We start from the raw sequence: 16241 nt of genomic DNA, 5'->3' as shown, positions 1-16241 counted from the left end.
CCTGCCAGAGCTCCTTCCAGCCACGGAGGGCTGCCGGGCGTTGCGGGAGGAATCCAGGAAGGGTGCAGGTGGAGCAGCAGGCCCAGAGGCCTGGCCTCAGGTCTTGTTCAGGGGCAAGAGGGCTGCAAGGGCGAGAGGGCCGAGTGCGAGAGAGGCGTGAGTGGGCCGAGTGCGAGAGGGGCGTGAGTGGGCCGAGTGCGAGAGAGGCGTGAGTGGGCCGAGTGCGAGAGGGGCGTGAGTGGGCAGAGTGAGAGAGATGCGTGAGTGGGCCGAGTGCGAGAGGGGCGTGAGTGGGCCGAGTGAGAGAGGGGCATGAGTGGGACGAGTGAGAGAGAGGCGTGAGTGGGCCGAGTAAGAGAGAGGCGCGAGTGGGCCGAGTGAGAGAGAGGTGCGAGTGGGCCGAGTGCGAGAGAGGCGTGAGTGGGCCGAGTGCGAGAGGGGCGTAAGTGGGCCGAGTGAGAGAGAGGCGCGAGTGGGCCGAGTGAGAGAGAGGCGCGAGTGGGCCGAGTGCGAGAGGGGCGTGAGTGGGCCGAGTGAGAGAGATGCGTGAGTGGGCCGAGTGCGAGAGGGGCGTGAGTGGGCCGAGTGCGAGAGAGGCGTGAGTGGGCCGAGTGCGAGAGGGGCATGAGTGGGCCGAGTGAGAGAGATGCGTGAGTGGGCCGAGTGCGAGAGGGGAGTGAGTGGGCCGAGTGAGAGAGAGGCGCGAGTGGGCCGAGTGCGAGAGAGGCGTGAGTGGGCCGAGTGCGAGAGGGGCATGAGTGGGACGAGTGAGAGAGAGGCGTGAGTGGGCCGAGTGCAAGAGGGGTGTGAGTGGGCCGAGTGAGAGAGAAGCGCGAGTGGGCTGAGTGAGAGAGAGGTGCAAGTGGGCCGAGTGCGAGAGAGGCGTGAGTGGGCCAAGTGCGAGAGGGGCGTGAGTGGGCCAAGTGAGAGAGATGCGTGAGTGGGCCGAGTGCGAGAGGGGCGCGAGTGGGCCGAGTGAGAGAGATGCGTGAGTGGGCCGAGTGTGAGAGGGGCGCGATTGAGCAGAGTGCGAGAGGGCCGCAAGTGGGACGAGTGCGAGAGATGCGCGAGTGGGCCGAGGAGTGCGAGAGGGAGCCTCAACAGCGCCCCCCTTGACGTGCGCCCGAAGCGGCCGCTTAAACGGCCTCCATTGTTCGACCGGCCCTGCACTCACATTTGCATGTTTTCGAACTTCTGGGTTGGCAGAAGCTGGGGCTAACAGTGGGGGCTCTCTCCGCTCCCCCAATTCAAACCTGTGGCCTTTCGGTCCAGAAGTTCAGCAGCTCAGCGCTTTAACACGCTGCGCCATCAGGGGATATTATTTCCTAAAGGTTGTGAATATACAATATTTCTGATTGGTTTTGTTTGTTTGTTGGAGGCAAGTATGAATGCTGCAATTAGGAAAAATGATTAGGATGTAATGGCCTTGCAGCTTTAAAGTCTATCTGTTTCCTCCCTGAGTGAATTTTTTGTTGGGAGGTGTTAGCTGGCCCTGATTGTTTCCTGTCTGGAATTCCCTTGTTTTCAGAGTGGTGTTGTTTGCGATATTTTATGTGCTTCTGCTGTCTGTGGCCCTGAGGAAACAGAGGATTTTCCAGACTTTGATGATGGGAATACTTTGTTGGGAGGTGTTAGCTGGCCCTGATTCTTTCCTGTTTGGAATTCCCTTGTTTTCAGAGTGGTGTTGTTTGTGATATTTTATGTGCTTCTACTGTCTGTGGCCCTGAGAAAACAGGATTTGCCAGACTTTGATGATGGGAATACTTTGTTGGGAGGTGTTAGCTGGCCCTGATTGTTTCCTGTGTGGAATTCCCCTGTTTATTTACTGTCCTGGTTTTAGAGATTATATTGTTCTGCATTATTCTATCCCAGTAATTATTTCATATTAAAGAAGAATCTCACTTATCCAACATTCGCTTATACAATGTTCTGGATTATCCAACGCAGTCTGCCTTTTCATAATCAATGTTTTTGTAGTCAGTGTTTTAAATTCATTGTGATATTTTAGTGGTAAATTTGTAAATACAGTACAGTAGAGTCTCACTTATCCAACATAAACGGGCCGGCAGAACGTTGGATAAGCGAATATGTTGGATAATAAGGAGGGATTAAGGATAACCCTATTAAACATCAAAGTAAGTTATGATTTTACAAATGAAGCACCAAAACATCATGTTAGACAACAAATTTGTCAGAAAAAGTAGTTCAGTACACAGTAATGCTATATAGTAATTACTGTATTTATGAATTTAGCACCAAAATATCACGATATATTGAAAGCATTGACTACAAAAATGCGTTGGATAATCCAGAACGTTGGATAAGCGAGTGTTGGATAAGTGAGACTCTACTGTAAATACTACATAGCATTACTGCGCATGGAACTACTTTTTCTGTCAAATTTGTTGTATAATATGTTTTGGTGCTTAATTTGTATAACGATTACCTAATTTGATGTTTACTTGGCTTTTCCTGAATCCCTTCTTATTATCCAACATATTCACTTATCCTGCCAGCCTGTTTACGTTGGATAAGTGAGACTACTGTATATTTCTAATCTTATATTATCTGCTCAGAACTGGATTATATGAGGCTCCTTCTTCACAGCTGTATAAAATGCACACTGAAGTGGATTATATGGCAGTGTGGAGTCAAGATAACCCAGTGCAAAGCAGATAATATAAGATTATAAATGGGTTATATAGCTGTGCGGAAGGGCCTTGAGTCTATACTGCCATATAATCCAGTGCAAATTAGATAATCTGTGGAAGAAGCCTAAGTGAGGCCTAAATCTGCCTGTCCCCTAACTGAAACCTGGCTGTCCCTTGGTTGCTAGGCAACCAAGTGTGGCAGAGATTAGCCCTCTAAACTGGCAGCAATTGGATAAAAAAAATTATTGCTCTCCCTCTAATTAAGACTTTATTTTTCTTTTCTTTTTGTTGTATCAACCTTGAGGCGTGGATGATGGGTTGTGTTGTCAAATTTTGAGGTTGGGGGGCCTGTAGTTTTGTTGTTTTGTGAATTGCCGTGATGCCATCACTCTTTTATATATATAGATTGGTTGCACCTTTCCAGACTGTATCACAAGCAGGAAAGCCTGGCTTGCCAATTGGACTGTACTCCAGACAGAAATCTGGCCTTCATTACAATTGGTGGTCCAACAGAACAGACCCACTGGATCAATGAAATTTTCCTAAATATTAAATTATCAAGTTTCCAGTAATTTGGTGTGTTTAATTCTGGTTGGGGCTAGCAGCTGGATGTAAGCAATAGACCCTTGTGCTTTTCTAGTGTCTTTTCATTTTCAAATGAATAGGCATTGTGAGTATGGTAATTCTAAAATAAAAATGTGGCAGATGCATTAAGACAAATGGTGCATGATATTTTTTTTTCTTGCTAACTATCCGTTTTTCGTAACAATTACTTATGCAACTATATACCCAATTTTGCAAAGCAATTACATTATATTGTCTGTAGACTACCTCTCTTATGCGCACAAAGAAACCTTCTCACCTTCAGAAGTCTATTAAGTGCCGATTAGCATCTCTGCTGTCTCCAAGGATAAAATTAAGTCTGGGACATTAATGGGCAGTTACCTAAAGCATTTTAAAGCACACTTTGGTATCTAAACAAAGACCTGTGCAAGTTCTGGCACAGAACCTAAGCTGTAATTTTTCCTGTTGAGTAAATACTAACTGCAATATGAGCATGAAGGCTGTGATTATTACACAGTAAAAGACTGTTTAGGAACATTACATCATATTAATTTCCATCTTGAAAAATACTTTATGAAAAGTAATATCCACTAAGTATATACAATCTAACATTATCAAAGATATTCCTTATTTCCTGAACTGACTTTGATATTTATATGTATCCAATTTCAACACATAACCAGCAATTCAACACATCAAAGAGATTGTGGCTGTAATGAACAGTGGTTGTTCCCAGTTTTAAACCTACAGAGATGAGAAGTTTCAGATATGATTTTTTTTTTTCAAATTGCTAAAAATGTGACTGAAATGCATGTTAAAAACAAAAGGAATTGGCATATTATTCAATGACAAATACCTGCAAACTGTTTGTCTCCGTTGCCTCGGCTTCCAAACCTGGTTACTATTTTTCCATTAGGCTGGAAGATGAACACACAACATGCTTTGTTGTCCACAACAATGATGTGCCCATTTCGATCCACAGAAACACCTTTTGGTCCCATAAGTTTTCCGGACCCAATTTTTGTCTACAGGAAGAAGAAGGAAAGGATATAAAGCAAAATGCATAAGGTTGTGGGTGTACTACAACTCATATCATGCCAGATTAACTATTGCCAGTGACTGGAAAGGTGAAAAAACATTAAGTATTAATAATTGGAAGGATAAATTGAGGGATTATGCACAGATGGCCAAGATTTCTAGCAATCTGAAACATGAAAGTCATGAAGTGTTTGACAGAAATTGGAAGCTGGCCTTAGCATACCCAACGGGGGAAATCTAAGTAATAAAAACAAGGGGAATTTATGGATCCAGAAGCACAGAGGGTTAAACAAAATTATGCATAAACTCTATGTTGTTCAGTGTTGGGAGTCAAGGCGGTGGGTCGCGCTGGGAGTGGGTTGAGGGGTAATTGTATGGTGCGTGGTGGGTTGTCTATGTATGTGTATATGTTTGTATTGCGTATTGTGAGTGTTTTACAATTTTAAAAATAAAAATAAAATATTATTTTTTTTAAAAAAAAAGAGTAGGAAAGGGTTAAGGGAGAGGCAGTGGGCGGGATCATGCAAATTTCACACCAATGACGAGAGTAAGAAACACCGGTGGAGGAAACACATAACATCTAGGATGAAATTGTCCCCAAATGAAAGCATTCCTTCAGTGGTGGGATGTAGTGTTTGGAGAGGACATCAGCAGGGTTTGGACTACATGTTCATGGTGTTTGCTACAACCTGAAATGTCATTGGAGGGAGTGCTTTTAGTAGTTCCTCAGCACTGTGGGTTATAGCTGTTTGTGGAAGCAGGAGCCTGTCTGTGGAAGTGGGCATCCCAGCCACGTACACACAAACATATTTTCACTTTTATTATGTGTATAGATATTGAATTTAATGGTTATCCATATTATAAAATAATGACTTATTTGTACTTAATATTTGTATTTTAAACTTACCTTAAATTTTCCATCAGAGGAGAATATGCTAACCCATTTATTATCATAGTCGGCAATAATGATGTCCCCACAAGGATGCACAGCCACTCCTGTAGGCCGCTGCAACTGACCGGGAGACCTTCCCCGAATACCAAAACGGCTCTTGAACTGGCCATCAGTGGAAAACACCTATGATGGTATTTTAAAAAGTATCACTTTCACAAAATGTGGTCATGGTCATAATTTAGACAGGAAAAAATGAACACAATGTCAATAGCTCAATATGCCAAAAAGGATATGAAAGACATGATTTAGCCTCATGCATTTCAGATATAAATAAACACCTCCAAACCAAACCACATTTGATAGCACATCCATTAAAAGTACTTTCAGCTCTTAACTTGATTTAGAAGGTAGAACCCAGATGTTAAATAAATTCATTACTAAACAGGAAAGCATGAAATAGTATTTGAGACAATCTTGCATAATAACAAAGATGTTTCATTTGCTATGATTTCTCGAGTTTCTTCTATGCATGCTCTTCCATACATTTGGTCAATCCCACATCCTTCCATAAAGATCAACACATTCATAAGTAGCAACAAAAAGGTAATTGTACCTGTACACACTGATTATTGCTATCTGCTATTAATATTTTTCCATTTGTAGATGCAGCTACTCCCTGAAGATTTGTAAACTCTCCTTTGTTTCTCCCTTTGGTACCTAAAAAAGGTGGAAGCAACCAAATTAGGGGAGAGCTTAGAAACATCATCCCAAACCTTTAGGCCACAAAAGTTCTGAAAGAACTTATTTTTCTTAGCAACCTAATTTTATATGTACATAAATATTTGTTCTGTTAAACCGGCTGAAGGCAGAGAGATGAACTCCTTGGTGTGTCCTTTGTTTAGTCACTTAGGTAACCAAACTAGTCATCCACCTCTGATTTTCCAGTCTGCTCACTCTGATGAATTTCATACATTTACCTGCACGGAATTCCTTGTCAGCTATAATGACAATTGTTAAATACGTGCATATACCTTCAAGATACGTTTCGACTTAGGTCAATCCCATTAATTTCATAGGATTTTCTTAGGCAAGGAATACTCAAGAGTTGGCTTGCCAGTTCCTTCCTCTGAAATATGTACAAGGCAATAAATCTAAGGCAGTGGTTCTCAACCTATAGGGTCCCCAGGTGTTTTGGCCTACAACTCCCAGGAATCCCAGCCAGTTTACCAGCTGTTAGGATTTCTGGGAGTTGAAGGCCAAAACATCTGGGGACCCACGGGTTGAGAACCACTGATCTAAGAGAAGGAGCTCTCTTACTTGATGAGAAAGAGAAACAGCATCAGCAATGGAAATAAGAACCAGGAATTTATCTTAGAAAGATTTGACTTCAAAGAGTGAGCATAAAACCGAAAAGAATTCCTAGGAGACATGAAAACTATTTAAGATCACCCACTTTAGTTCAGTGTCTTTGTAGAAGGGCCTATGACATTTACTGGCAGCTACTACCTCATTATTCACTAAGCTTGTAGTTCAGGAGGGATATTGGTTCTTTCTCCCTTTGTTTGCACTATAGGCCTCAATGTTATGCAAGTGAACTCACCAAGCTCAGTGGAGCATACTCTCAAGTAAGCAGTGGGTTACATAAGCACAAACTTGCAGTCTCGGTTCAGTGCAAAAAAACAGATGAATCCCATGGCCATTAACTACAATCTATAAACCATGCTTTACTCGATCTAGCTCACCAAAGGAGCTACATGTCCATACATATCTACGCACCAAAAGGTAAAACGAAAATAGCTATTTTGGAGAGATTTTTTTAAATATATAACATTACAATCCATTTTGTTTTTCCCTTCCTGTTGGAAATGGAAAAAGGATTCAGCTTGACTACAGGATGCAAGTGTAGAATAATTTTGTGAAAACAATAACTGAACTTTAATGCTGATATTTCAACGTTCAGGGCAGATATGATAGTGCCTTTTGTTATATATATTCTGAAAATTAAAAAAAAGTTTTGAAAATTGGAAGTTGGATGATCAAACTAGAATTTGTCCTTGGCAAGTATACTTCCATTGCAATGCCTTGGTGTGAGCATTGCAGCACACCAAAATACCTGGGAGTTACCCTGGACTGTGCTGACTTATAAGAAGCACTGCTTCAATATCAAGCAAAAACTGAGTGCTAGAAATAACATCATATGAAAGCTGACTGTCACAATCTGGGGATCACAACCATACACAGTGAAGACACCTGCCCTTGTGTTTTGCTACTCTGCTGAATACGCATGTTCAGTGTGGAATACAGCTCACCACATTAAAACAGTGGATGTGGCCCTTATGAGACATGCCGCATTCTCATAGGATCACGCTCAACACCACTGGAGAAATTATACTGTTTAGCTGGTAATACACCACCTGACATCTGTTGGGAAGTAGCAACTTCTAATGAAAGGATCAAGGCATTGATATCTTCAGCCCATCCTCTGTTCGGATATCAGCCAGCCAGCATGTCAACGGCTTAAGATCTTCAGAGATATTTGTAGGAACACCTCAGCAAGCGAGAGTCCAAAAGTGGCAGGCTAAAACCCGGAATCTCAATCCATGGCTGAGATCGAATGAGCAACTCTGTGCTGGGCACACAGAGGACTGGGTGACTTGGAAGGCACTGAACATGCTGCGCTCTGGCACCACGAGATGCAGAGCCAATCTTAGGAAATGGGGCTACAAAGTGGAGTCCACGACATGCGGGGGCAGAGAAGAGCAAACCACAGACTACTTACTACAATGCTGTCTGAACCCTGCCACATGCACAATGGAGGACCTTCTCACATTGACACCAGAGGCACTCAAAGTAGCCAGCTTCTGGTCAAAGGAAATCTAGTATAATGCCAAGTGTTTTAAACTTTCTTTGTGTTTTTAAATAAATTATAACTGTATTCTCAATTCGCTTCTGACATGATAGATAAATAAGTATGTGCCTTGGTGTTCTAGGAAAAAAGTGGTAGCTTGCATTTTCTTCCTCGTTTTGGAAATAAGATTACTTACTGAATTATTTACTGAAATGTGGACAAAGGTAAATTTTCTTCTTTTTACAGTCAGCCACTGACTCAACAGGACTCCAATTACTTCTGGGCAATCCTATTATACACCCCTCATGAGTATGAATTTTTATCTATATATCTAGACAAGCTTATTCAATCAGCATATTTTATTAACACATTAAAATGACCCATTCTCAAAACAAACTGTTTCTTCCAAATGTAAGAATACATTATTAACTCTTGTTTGGTGTAATTGTTGCCAAGAGGACTAATGCATTCTGGCACAATATTATGTCTTCACGTGAGCCTCTGATGCCAACTATTATACCTTTTCCCACTAAATGGCCCCACACTATCTCTACATTAGTCTGAGAAACAGATAAAAGTTTGATAGGTGATCGAATAAATGAATCTTCATTCTTCCTCCAAGTCCTAAATCAAACTGAAATTATGTCTCCTACTGCTTGGTAATAAACAGCCCTGAGGCTTCAAAGGGCTTTTTAAAAAGCGCTTTAAGTTCTACATAAAGCCTAGAGACATTTCTTTGAATAAGATCATACCTTTGTCTTTGGTAGCTGGAAACTGCCACTCCATAAGTCTATGCAGTCAAAAGCGATAACTAGCCACCCTCTTCTCCCTTACCCCCTTAGACCTAGCATGGCTTTTTATATTTAACCTGCCACATTGCCTATAAATCTTCATTTCTAAAAAATATCAGGTCTGATATCCTTACTTACAAATTGTGCACACTGTGCTCCTTTGCATCTGAAAAATATGGATTTCAGGGCAATGTCTTCAGGACAGGTAGCAATGCATGTTCTGAATAATATAGCCAGAATCATAGTGGAAAATTGTTCCCTGGGCAGAGCTGAACTCTATTCTCCAGTCAGTTTGTTCTAGATGGGTTTAGTCACTGAACATGGAGAAATTATCAGGAAATATCTACACAAATCCCACGCATACATTATGACATTTTATTTGCCCTTTACTGATTTATCTTTACAGCTTGATGAAAATAATGTTCTCTTTTCTTTCTCAGCCAGAAATCTTTGATTTTTACAACCACGGATGGCATAAAAAGTGCTTGGATATAGAACTTCCTTTTAGAGATGTAATGATTCCAGATCACTGCTTTGAAAACTATTGCATCTGTTAAAGGTATTGCCAAAGGCTTTTTATTACATCTGTTGTTTGCTTTATAGCACACAGAAACATTTGCACTGAATACATACAGAGCGATTTAATACTCAAAACTTTGCCCTCCAGTGCAGTTCTCAGAAATGTTGTCTCATATACTCCATAAATGTAGAATTAAAGGTTCATAGTCACCTATCCCAATAACTTGGCATATGAGAACAATATAATTAAAGTGTGCCTGAGATCCATTAATATGGCTCATTTACAATACATTAATGTATTTAAAAAAATCTATACACTATACACTAACAGAAGGAGCCTCTGGTGGGACAACGGGTTAAACTGCTGAGCTGCTGAACTTGCTGACCAAAAGGTCAGTGGTTCGAATGTGAGGAGTGGGGTGAGCTCTCGCTGATAGCCCCAGCTTCTGCCAACCTAGCAGTTCGAAAACATGCAAATGTGAGTAGATCAATTTTGCTGGCCACATGACCTAGGAGGTGTCTACACTCACTGTGCTTGGCTATTGGTCAGTTGTATCTTTTTATTGTATTTTATATGTGTTTTGATTTTTTATGTTTTTATGCTTTAAATGCATTTTGCTGTTGTATTTTATGTTATTTTCTGGGCTTGATCCCCATGTAAGCTGCCCCAAGTCCTTCGGGGAGATGGGCAGGATATAAGAATGAAGTTGTTGTTGTTGTTGTTGTTGTTGTTGTTGTTGACAATGCCGGCTCTTCGGCTTAGAAATGGAGATAAGAACCAACCCCACAGAGTCAGACATGACTAGACTTAATGCCAGGGGAAAACCTTTACCTTTATCTTGCACTAACAGATGTCTCTGGCATTGTAACTTGAACAACTTCATGTTTATTCTAAAATATGACAGTTGGACACTGCAGTCCTGAACAAGGGAACACATTCCTTACCTACTCTGAAGATCAAATCATCTTCAATGGGGTTCTCTTTCCTTTTGCCAGTGCTGTACATACTAGCCGGTCTTTTTACCGCCTTCTGCTTTACATGGCCACTACCAGGAGACTTCACACGCCTTTTAACTCCTTCAGTGGTCGGGGACACATCCGCTGATCTGATTAACTTGAGTTTGAATGGGCTGCCCCTAATATGCTGATCATAGAGTCTCAGTGAAAGAGTAAAATCCCCTTCTTTCTGGACAGTATACAGAAATTCGTAAGTGCCATTTTTGTTGTCAAGTATTTCTCCATCGGCTACACTCCCATCAGGGGTACTCAGCTCAGCAGTCAGGTAAGCGTTCCCAGATTTGCAGAGCTCACCATCCTTGTCCTTAGTAGTGATGGTGACTGACATAGGCTGTCCTATCACCGTCTGCTTCAGCCCTTCGCCTGTGGCCACTGTTTCAGAAGCAACAGCATTTGTGGTTAAAATAGTGCCAAGGTTATGAATGGACTTCTTCAGCCCATCTGTTTCCACTATGAAGTCCAGCTGATCATTTTCGCGGGGCTGCAGTGGGAAATCTCTGTCAGCCAGATCGTTCAGCTTGTCGCTCATTTGCTTCTTGACAAGCAAGACTTCTGTTTCTGTTCCATGATTGAGTGCTTGGGCTGTAAAGTTGCTACAACTCTTAATGTTTTCCTGTCCTTCCAAGAGGGTATCAAGTTGATTCTGCAAAACCTGACAGAAGATAACATCACAATCAAACTATTCTATATTCTACCAAACTCAGATATTCCTCATCATAAGTGAGGAATAGGTACTGTCTCATGCATGATTCCACCTAAGCATTTGGAAGAACTTCCTGATGGTAGGAGCTGTTTGACAGTGGAATACTTTCTCTCAGAGTTTGATAGAGTCTCCTTTTAAACAGAGGCTATTTAGCCATCTATCAGAAATCAACGCCCAACAAAATATTCTTTGTGTCTTAGTTTTTATGCCTGATAATAATAATAATAATAATAATAATAATAATAATAATAATAATAATACTTTATTTTTGTATCCCACCACCATCTCCCCGGAGGGACTCGGGGCGGCTAACATTGGGCCAAGCCCAAAGCCAAAATGTAGACAAGATTAAAAGCATATATAAACAATCTCAACAACAAATAAAATAAAGCAGATTAAAACACAATAAAACAATATAACTCAGTCATAGTAAAAATAATATGGTAAAATGAAGTACTACAACACCACCGCTAATTGCTAAAATGGGGATGGAGCGGTCAAGACAAAGTGCCACTATGTATAGTTATGGGACCCTTATAAAAAGTGCATAGACGAAGTGCTAAAGTGTTCTCTGCGAGAGTTTGGGGTGGGGTATGAGGTCAGGTTTTTCTCCAATACAGGAGCAGAATAAAGTGCAGAATTAGATCAGTATTCCTTATTTCTGTTCCTGGGGTTATTTGGGGCAATGATTCAGAAAATTGCATCAGCTCTAGTTTATCAAAAACTAGAGTCGATAGGGGGAAACTGTTGCCATTTTTGGAATCATCATGTCAAATATACCCAGAAACAGATCTAACATTTGAGGCACCAAAATTTGTGTTAGCCAGTGTCATCTATTCCTGCATGGCAGATGTTTGGACTGGAGAACTGGATTCTGTGATTCAATGTTTATGTAGGGCTTATAAGCAATTTAATTAATTTTATATTATATTATTGTATTTTGTAATGTTATTGATTTTATTGAGTTATGTTATAATCTATAGTTGGTTTTAATCATTGTTGGATTGGGCTTGCTCCCCATGTAAGCCGCCCCGAGTCCCTTTGGGGAGGTGGAGATAGGATATAAAAATAAAGTTGTTGTTGTTGTTGTTGTTGTTATTATTATTATTATTATTATTATTATTATTATTATTTATACATAGGGTGGAAATGAAATGAAACTAAATAATAACTGGTAAGTGAAGCAAAATAAGACAACAAGCAACATTTAAAATGTGTTATTGAAGGTTTTCATGGCCAGAATCACTGGGTTGCTGTGAGTATTCCGGGCTGTATAGCCATGTTCCAGAACCATTCTCTCCTGATGTTTCGCCCACATTTATGGCAAGCATTCTCAGAGGTTGCAAGGGTGGGAGAAAGGTCATTCAATGCTAATCAAGGTGGCCAGTTGCTACATTCACATTTGCCTTGGGCAGACAAGAGCTCTTTCTCCCACCCTGAACATTCCACAGATATATAAACCCCACTTGCCTAGTTTCCAGCAGACCCCACAACCTCAGAGGATGTCTGCCATAGATGTGGGCAAAACGTCAGGAGAGAATGCTTCTGGAACATGGCCATACAGCCTGGAAAATTCACAGCAACCCAACATTTAAAATGTATGCCTGATAATGTTTTGTGACATTTGCATTTTTGCAAGGCCAATCTGTTGGATACAATACATAAAGGAAATCATTTTTTTTCTACTGGGTGTCAGTTTAGGGACAAGCTGAATTAAGCAGATACATATCTAACTAAAATCTAAATCTGAACATAAGCACTGTATGTGGGTGAAATGACCTACATTCCAAGGGGGAGTTGGAATATATCAGTAAGAAAGAATTATTTTTCAGTGGTACAGATACATTTGCATATTTCCAAACAAGTTATTTCTTTCTTTACAGAAAGGGGAACTGCTCTCCAAGATGCTCTACTATGCTTATAATATGTCTGTTTACACAAGTGCTTGTATTTTAAATTCATAGTATCACAGAATAATAGAGTTGGAAGAGACCACATGAGCCATCTAGACCAACCCCCCTGCCATGCAGGAAAGCACAATTAAAGTATCTCTGATAGATGGTCATACAGATTCGGTTTAAAAGTTTCCAAGGAAGGAGCTTCCATCACACTCTGAAGCAGAGAGTTCCACTGTTGAACAGCTCATTTTAATACCACACATCACTTGCTTAATATATTGACAGCAACTCTATATACATATATTTGCAATTGGTTTATTGTCATCAACTTCATCTAGTAGCATGAGAGCATTATGAACAGCCACGTTTACTTTGGATTTCCATGTCTAATAAAAGTAGACCATAAAAAATTACCAAGAGCTGTGGCAATAATTTAATTTCCAGTATGCAAAACTGTCAGTGACATGAATGTTACAAGGAATCCAAACAGGAGTTCTTTTAATGTCATTCCCAATCAATGTTCCTTTCAAAGAAATTTTATGGTAATGCTTCTAAAGCCAAAACTGTACAAGATGCCAGTTTCCAAATAATTAAAGTTAATTAGAAAATGCACAGCTATATTAGGATTTGAAATTAACCTCATAGGGAACACGGACCACTTTCCAACCTTTCTTTGCTAAAAAAACAAAAAACTCGCCAATCTTTTAGACATTATTACTCCCTGTGGCATCAGACACCAATTACTTAACACCCCGAACAATTTTACTGAGAAGATCAAAAACTCTTACTTTATGTTTAAGGCCATAATTGACTTCCAGTTCCATAAGTAGTACACTCTTGCGAACATTTAAAGTTTTCTGGAGTTCATCAAAAGTGGAATGAATTTCATCAACGATGTTGGTCTTTTGGTTGGTCAGCTGATGTATAATTTCAGATATGAAATGAAGTGCAGTATCTATCTCTGGAAGTCTGTTGGAAAACACAGTACAGTGGATGATGTTCCAAATATGATTCCCTATAAATCATGTGACAAAGAAACGTTACTTTAGAATTCACTTCCAGCTTATTTTTGGCCGAATGTAATGTGGCACAACTTACCACAAGGCCAAAACTTGGACTCTACGTCCACCATAGTTTCCCATATGTGATTTACAGAATCGGTGACTATTTCATCAAAGGAACAAAAAGAGAGGTGCTAAAACTTATAATTTTTCTTCATTCATACCATGTGGAGACACACAGAGCCAGAAAGCCAGGAGCACTGATAGTTTCCATGCCTTCACCTTACACTGCCACCAGACACCGATAAATTTCAATATTACCTCTTTCAAAAGATAATAAATTACTGACATTTGTCTTGGTTCTCAACCTGATAACCTAGAATACATTTTTATAATGTGCAATACAGATAGTACGTTTCCATACCTTTTATTGACAGCATCTAATTGTGCTTGAAGAGAACCCTTGTGTTGTTCAACAACATCCTTGAGAGGCACTGTGGGATGCTCCGCATGCTCTCCTTCTGTACATTCCCGGCACATGGCTGTCTCACAAGACTGACAGTAAAATTCCATCAACTAATTACGCACACAGAGAAAAAGAAAGATAATGAATGTTGTTAAAATTCAGTCTTTGGCTATCCCTTGTCTAGCATCTCAAAAACCTATGCAAAACAACGTGCTTCTAACTTTGAAGTGTGATCCATGAAATGCCTATGCTCTCTCAAGCCTCTTTGTTTTGCTGATGCTGCACATCCCAGAGGTTTTTTAAAAACTAGAATATGGTTTGCTGCCAAAAATTCAACAGCAAACTGCTGAAGTGCAAAAAATTCATTTGGCGGCCAATATCATAGCCAATTTTGTTCCTTTCAGTTCAGTGTTCACAGCCAATTTCATATTAAATTCAAATGAAGTATTTTAAGGTTCATTTAAACATAAATATACATAATGAATGCAGAGATTTCAATGAATTTAATAATACCAAATATTACTTGATGAACGGAACCCCTGGGTTAAACCCTTGTGCCAGTAGGACTGTTGACCGAAAGGTTGGTGGTTTGAATCCCGGGCGTGGGGTGAGCTCCTGTCTGTCAGCTCCAGCTCTCCATGCAGGGACATGAGAGAAGCCTCCCACAGGATGGTAAAACAGCAAACATTTGGGTGTCCCCGGGCAACATCCTTGTACATGGCCAATTCTCTCACACCAAAAGCGACTTGCAATTTCTCAAGTTGCTTCTGACACGAAAAAAAACGATGATTTTTTAAAAATAATAATAATAATAATTTTATGTCATTTAAAATTTATTTTATAGATCTGTAGTTAATTTTTATATATGCCATGTAAAATATTTATTTATTTCCATCATTTCTATCCCGCCCTTCTCACCCGAAGGGACTCAGGGCGGCTTACAAAACTGGTAGAATTCAATGCCAATGCACAATACAAAAGAATAAAAACATAAGCAGTTAAATACAGATGTTCAAGTATTACTTATAGTATAATCCTATGTGTGTCTGCTCAGATATAAAGTCCCTTTGAGTTCAGTTGGGCTTACATTCAATTGAGTAAATGTTGAAATGCAGTTTTTGGCTAAAACCTTGTGTAAATCTACATGGAGCTTACTTCTGAGTAGATATGCAAGAATTGCTCTATTTATTTACAACATTTGCTTTTATTTAATGAAAAACACATTCAGTTCTAGTACTCATAATTAATACCAGGGCTCAGATTTTTTGTTAATGCCAGATTGATAGATTTGGGGATTTTAATTTTTTTTTTTTTAAAAAAAACACGAACAAAACAAAACACCGAAGTATATCCTGGCAGCTTGAATTTTACCCACCACTCTCCTACACAACTTAGGCTACTGGAAATGCCACAAATGCACTTCCCACTATTCAGCTTTACATAAAACTAACATTTCTTGTGTTTGACTATTTTGTGCCGCTTCACAAATGCCTAAACTAAAGCATTAGTGACTCATTCTGGAATAACAGCAGAATGGCACTGGGTTTTACATATAATAAGGCCCATGTTTTTAGCACTTACAAGTTTTAAGGAGCGGTAATGTGTGCTGCTTAAACTGACATTTACAAGTTTACTTGAGGGAGAACACTGGTTATTTTTAAAATCTGGACAGCATACATTAAAAGAGATTGCATAGAAAGAGTCAGCGGGCTCCAAAAACTGATTCATTAGAAGCTTTTCATCTGACAGAGGATGCAATATTTTTTCTGGAATAACACTGTGCATATGACAAGGCTATAACCTTAACTAAACATTAACTAAAGAGGCTTTAAAGACCTCACTAAAGACAAGTC

At 40.1% G+C, this 16241-nt stretch overlaps 1 protein-coding gene across 6 annotated transcripts in view; it reads right to left on the bottom strand.

Moving 5' to 3' along the window:
• The window catches only part of trim2 (tripartite motif containing 2), an 87953-nt gene that overhangs the window by 18421 nt on the left and 53291 nt on the right, over positions 1-16241 (bottom strand). For all 6 annotated transcript variants that reach the window (XM_008111962.3, XM_008111963.3, XM_008111960.3 and 3 more), the window contains exons 4-9: positions 14347-14498; positions 13710-13890; positions 10249-10972; positions 5759-5862; positions 5161-5328; positions 4072-4240 (exon numbers count right to left, since the gene is read on the bottom strand). In XM_008111962.3, coding sequence (XP_008110169.1) covers positions 4072-4240; positions 5161-5328; positions 5759-5862; positions 10249-10972; positions 13710-13890; positions 14347-14498 — 1498 coding nt within the window. The remainder of the gene's footprint in view (positions 1-4071; positions 4241-5160; positions 5329-5758; positions 5863-10248; positions 10973-13709; positions 13891-14346; positions 14499-16241) is intronic.

The sequence above is a fragment of the Anolis carolinensis genome, chromosome 5 (assembly GCF_035594765.1).
Source record: "Anolis carolinensis isolate JA03-04 chromosome 5, rAnoCar3.1.pri, whole genome shotgun sequence".
NCBI lineage: Eukaryota > Metazoa > Chordata > Lepidosauria > Squamata > Dactyloidae > Anolis > Anolis carolinensis.
Note: the sequence above shows the minus strand (reverse complement) of the source record. Positions and strands in the feature narration are given on the sequence as shown.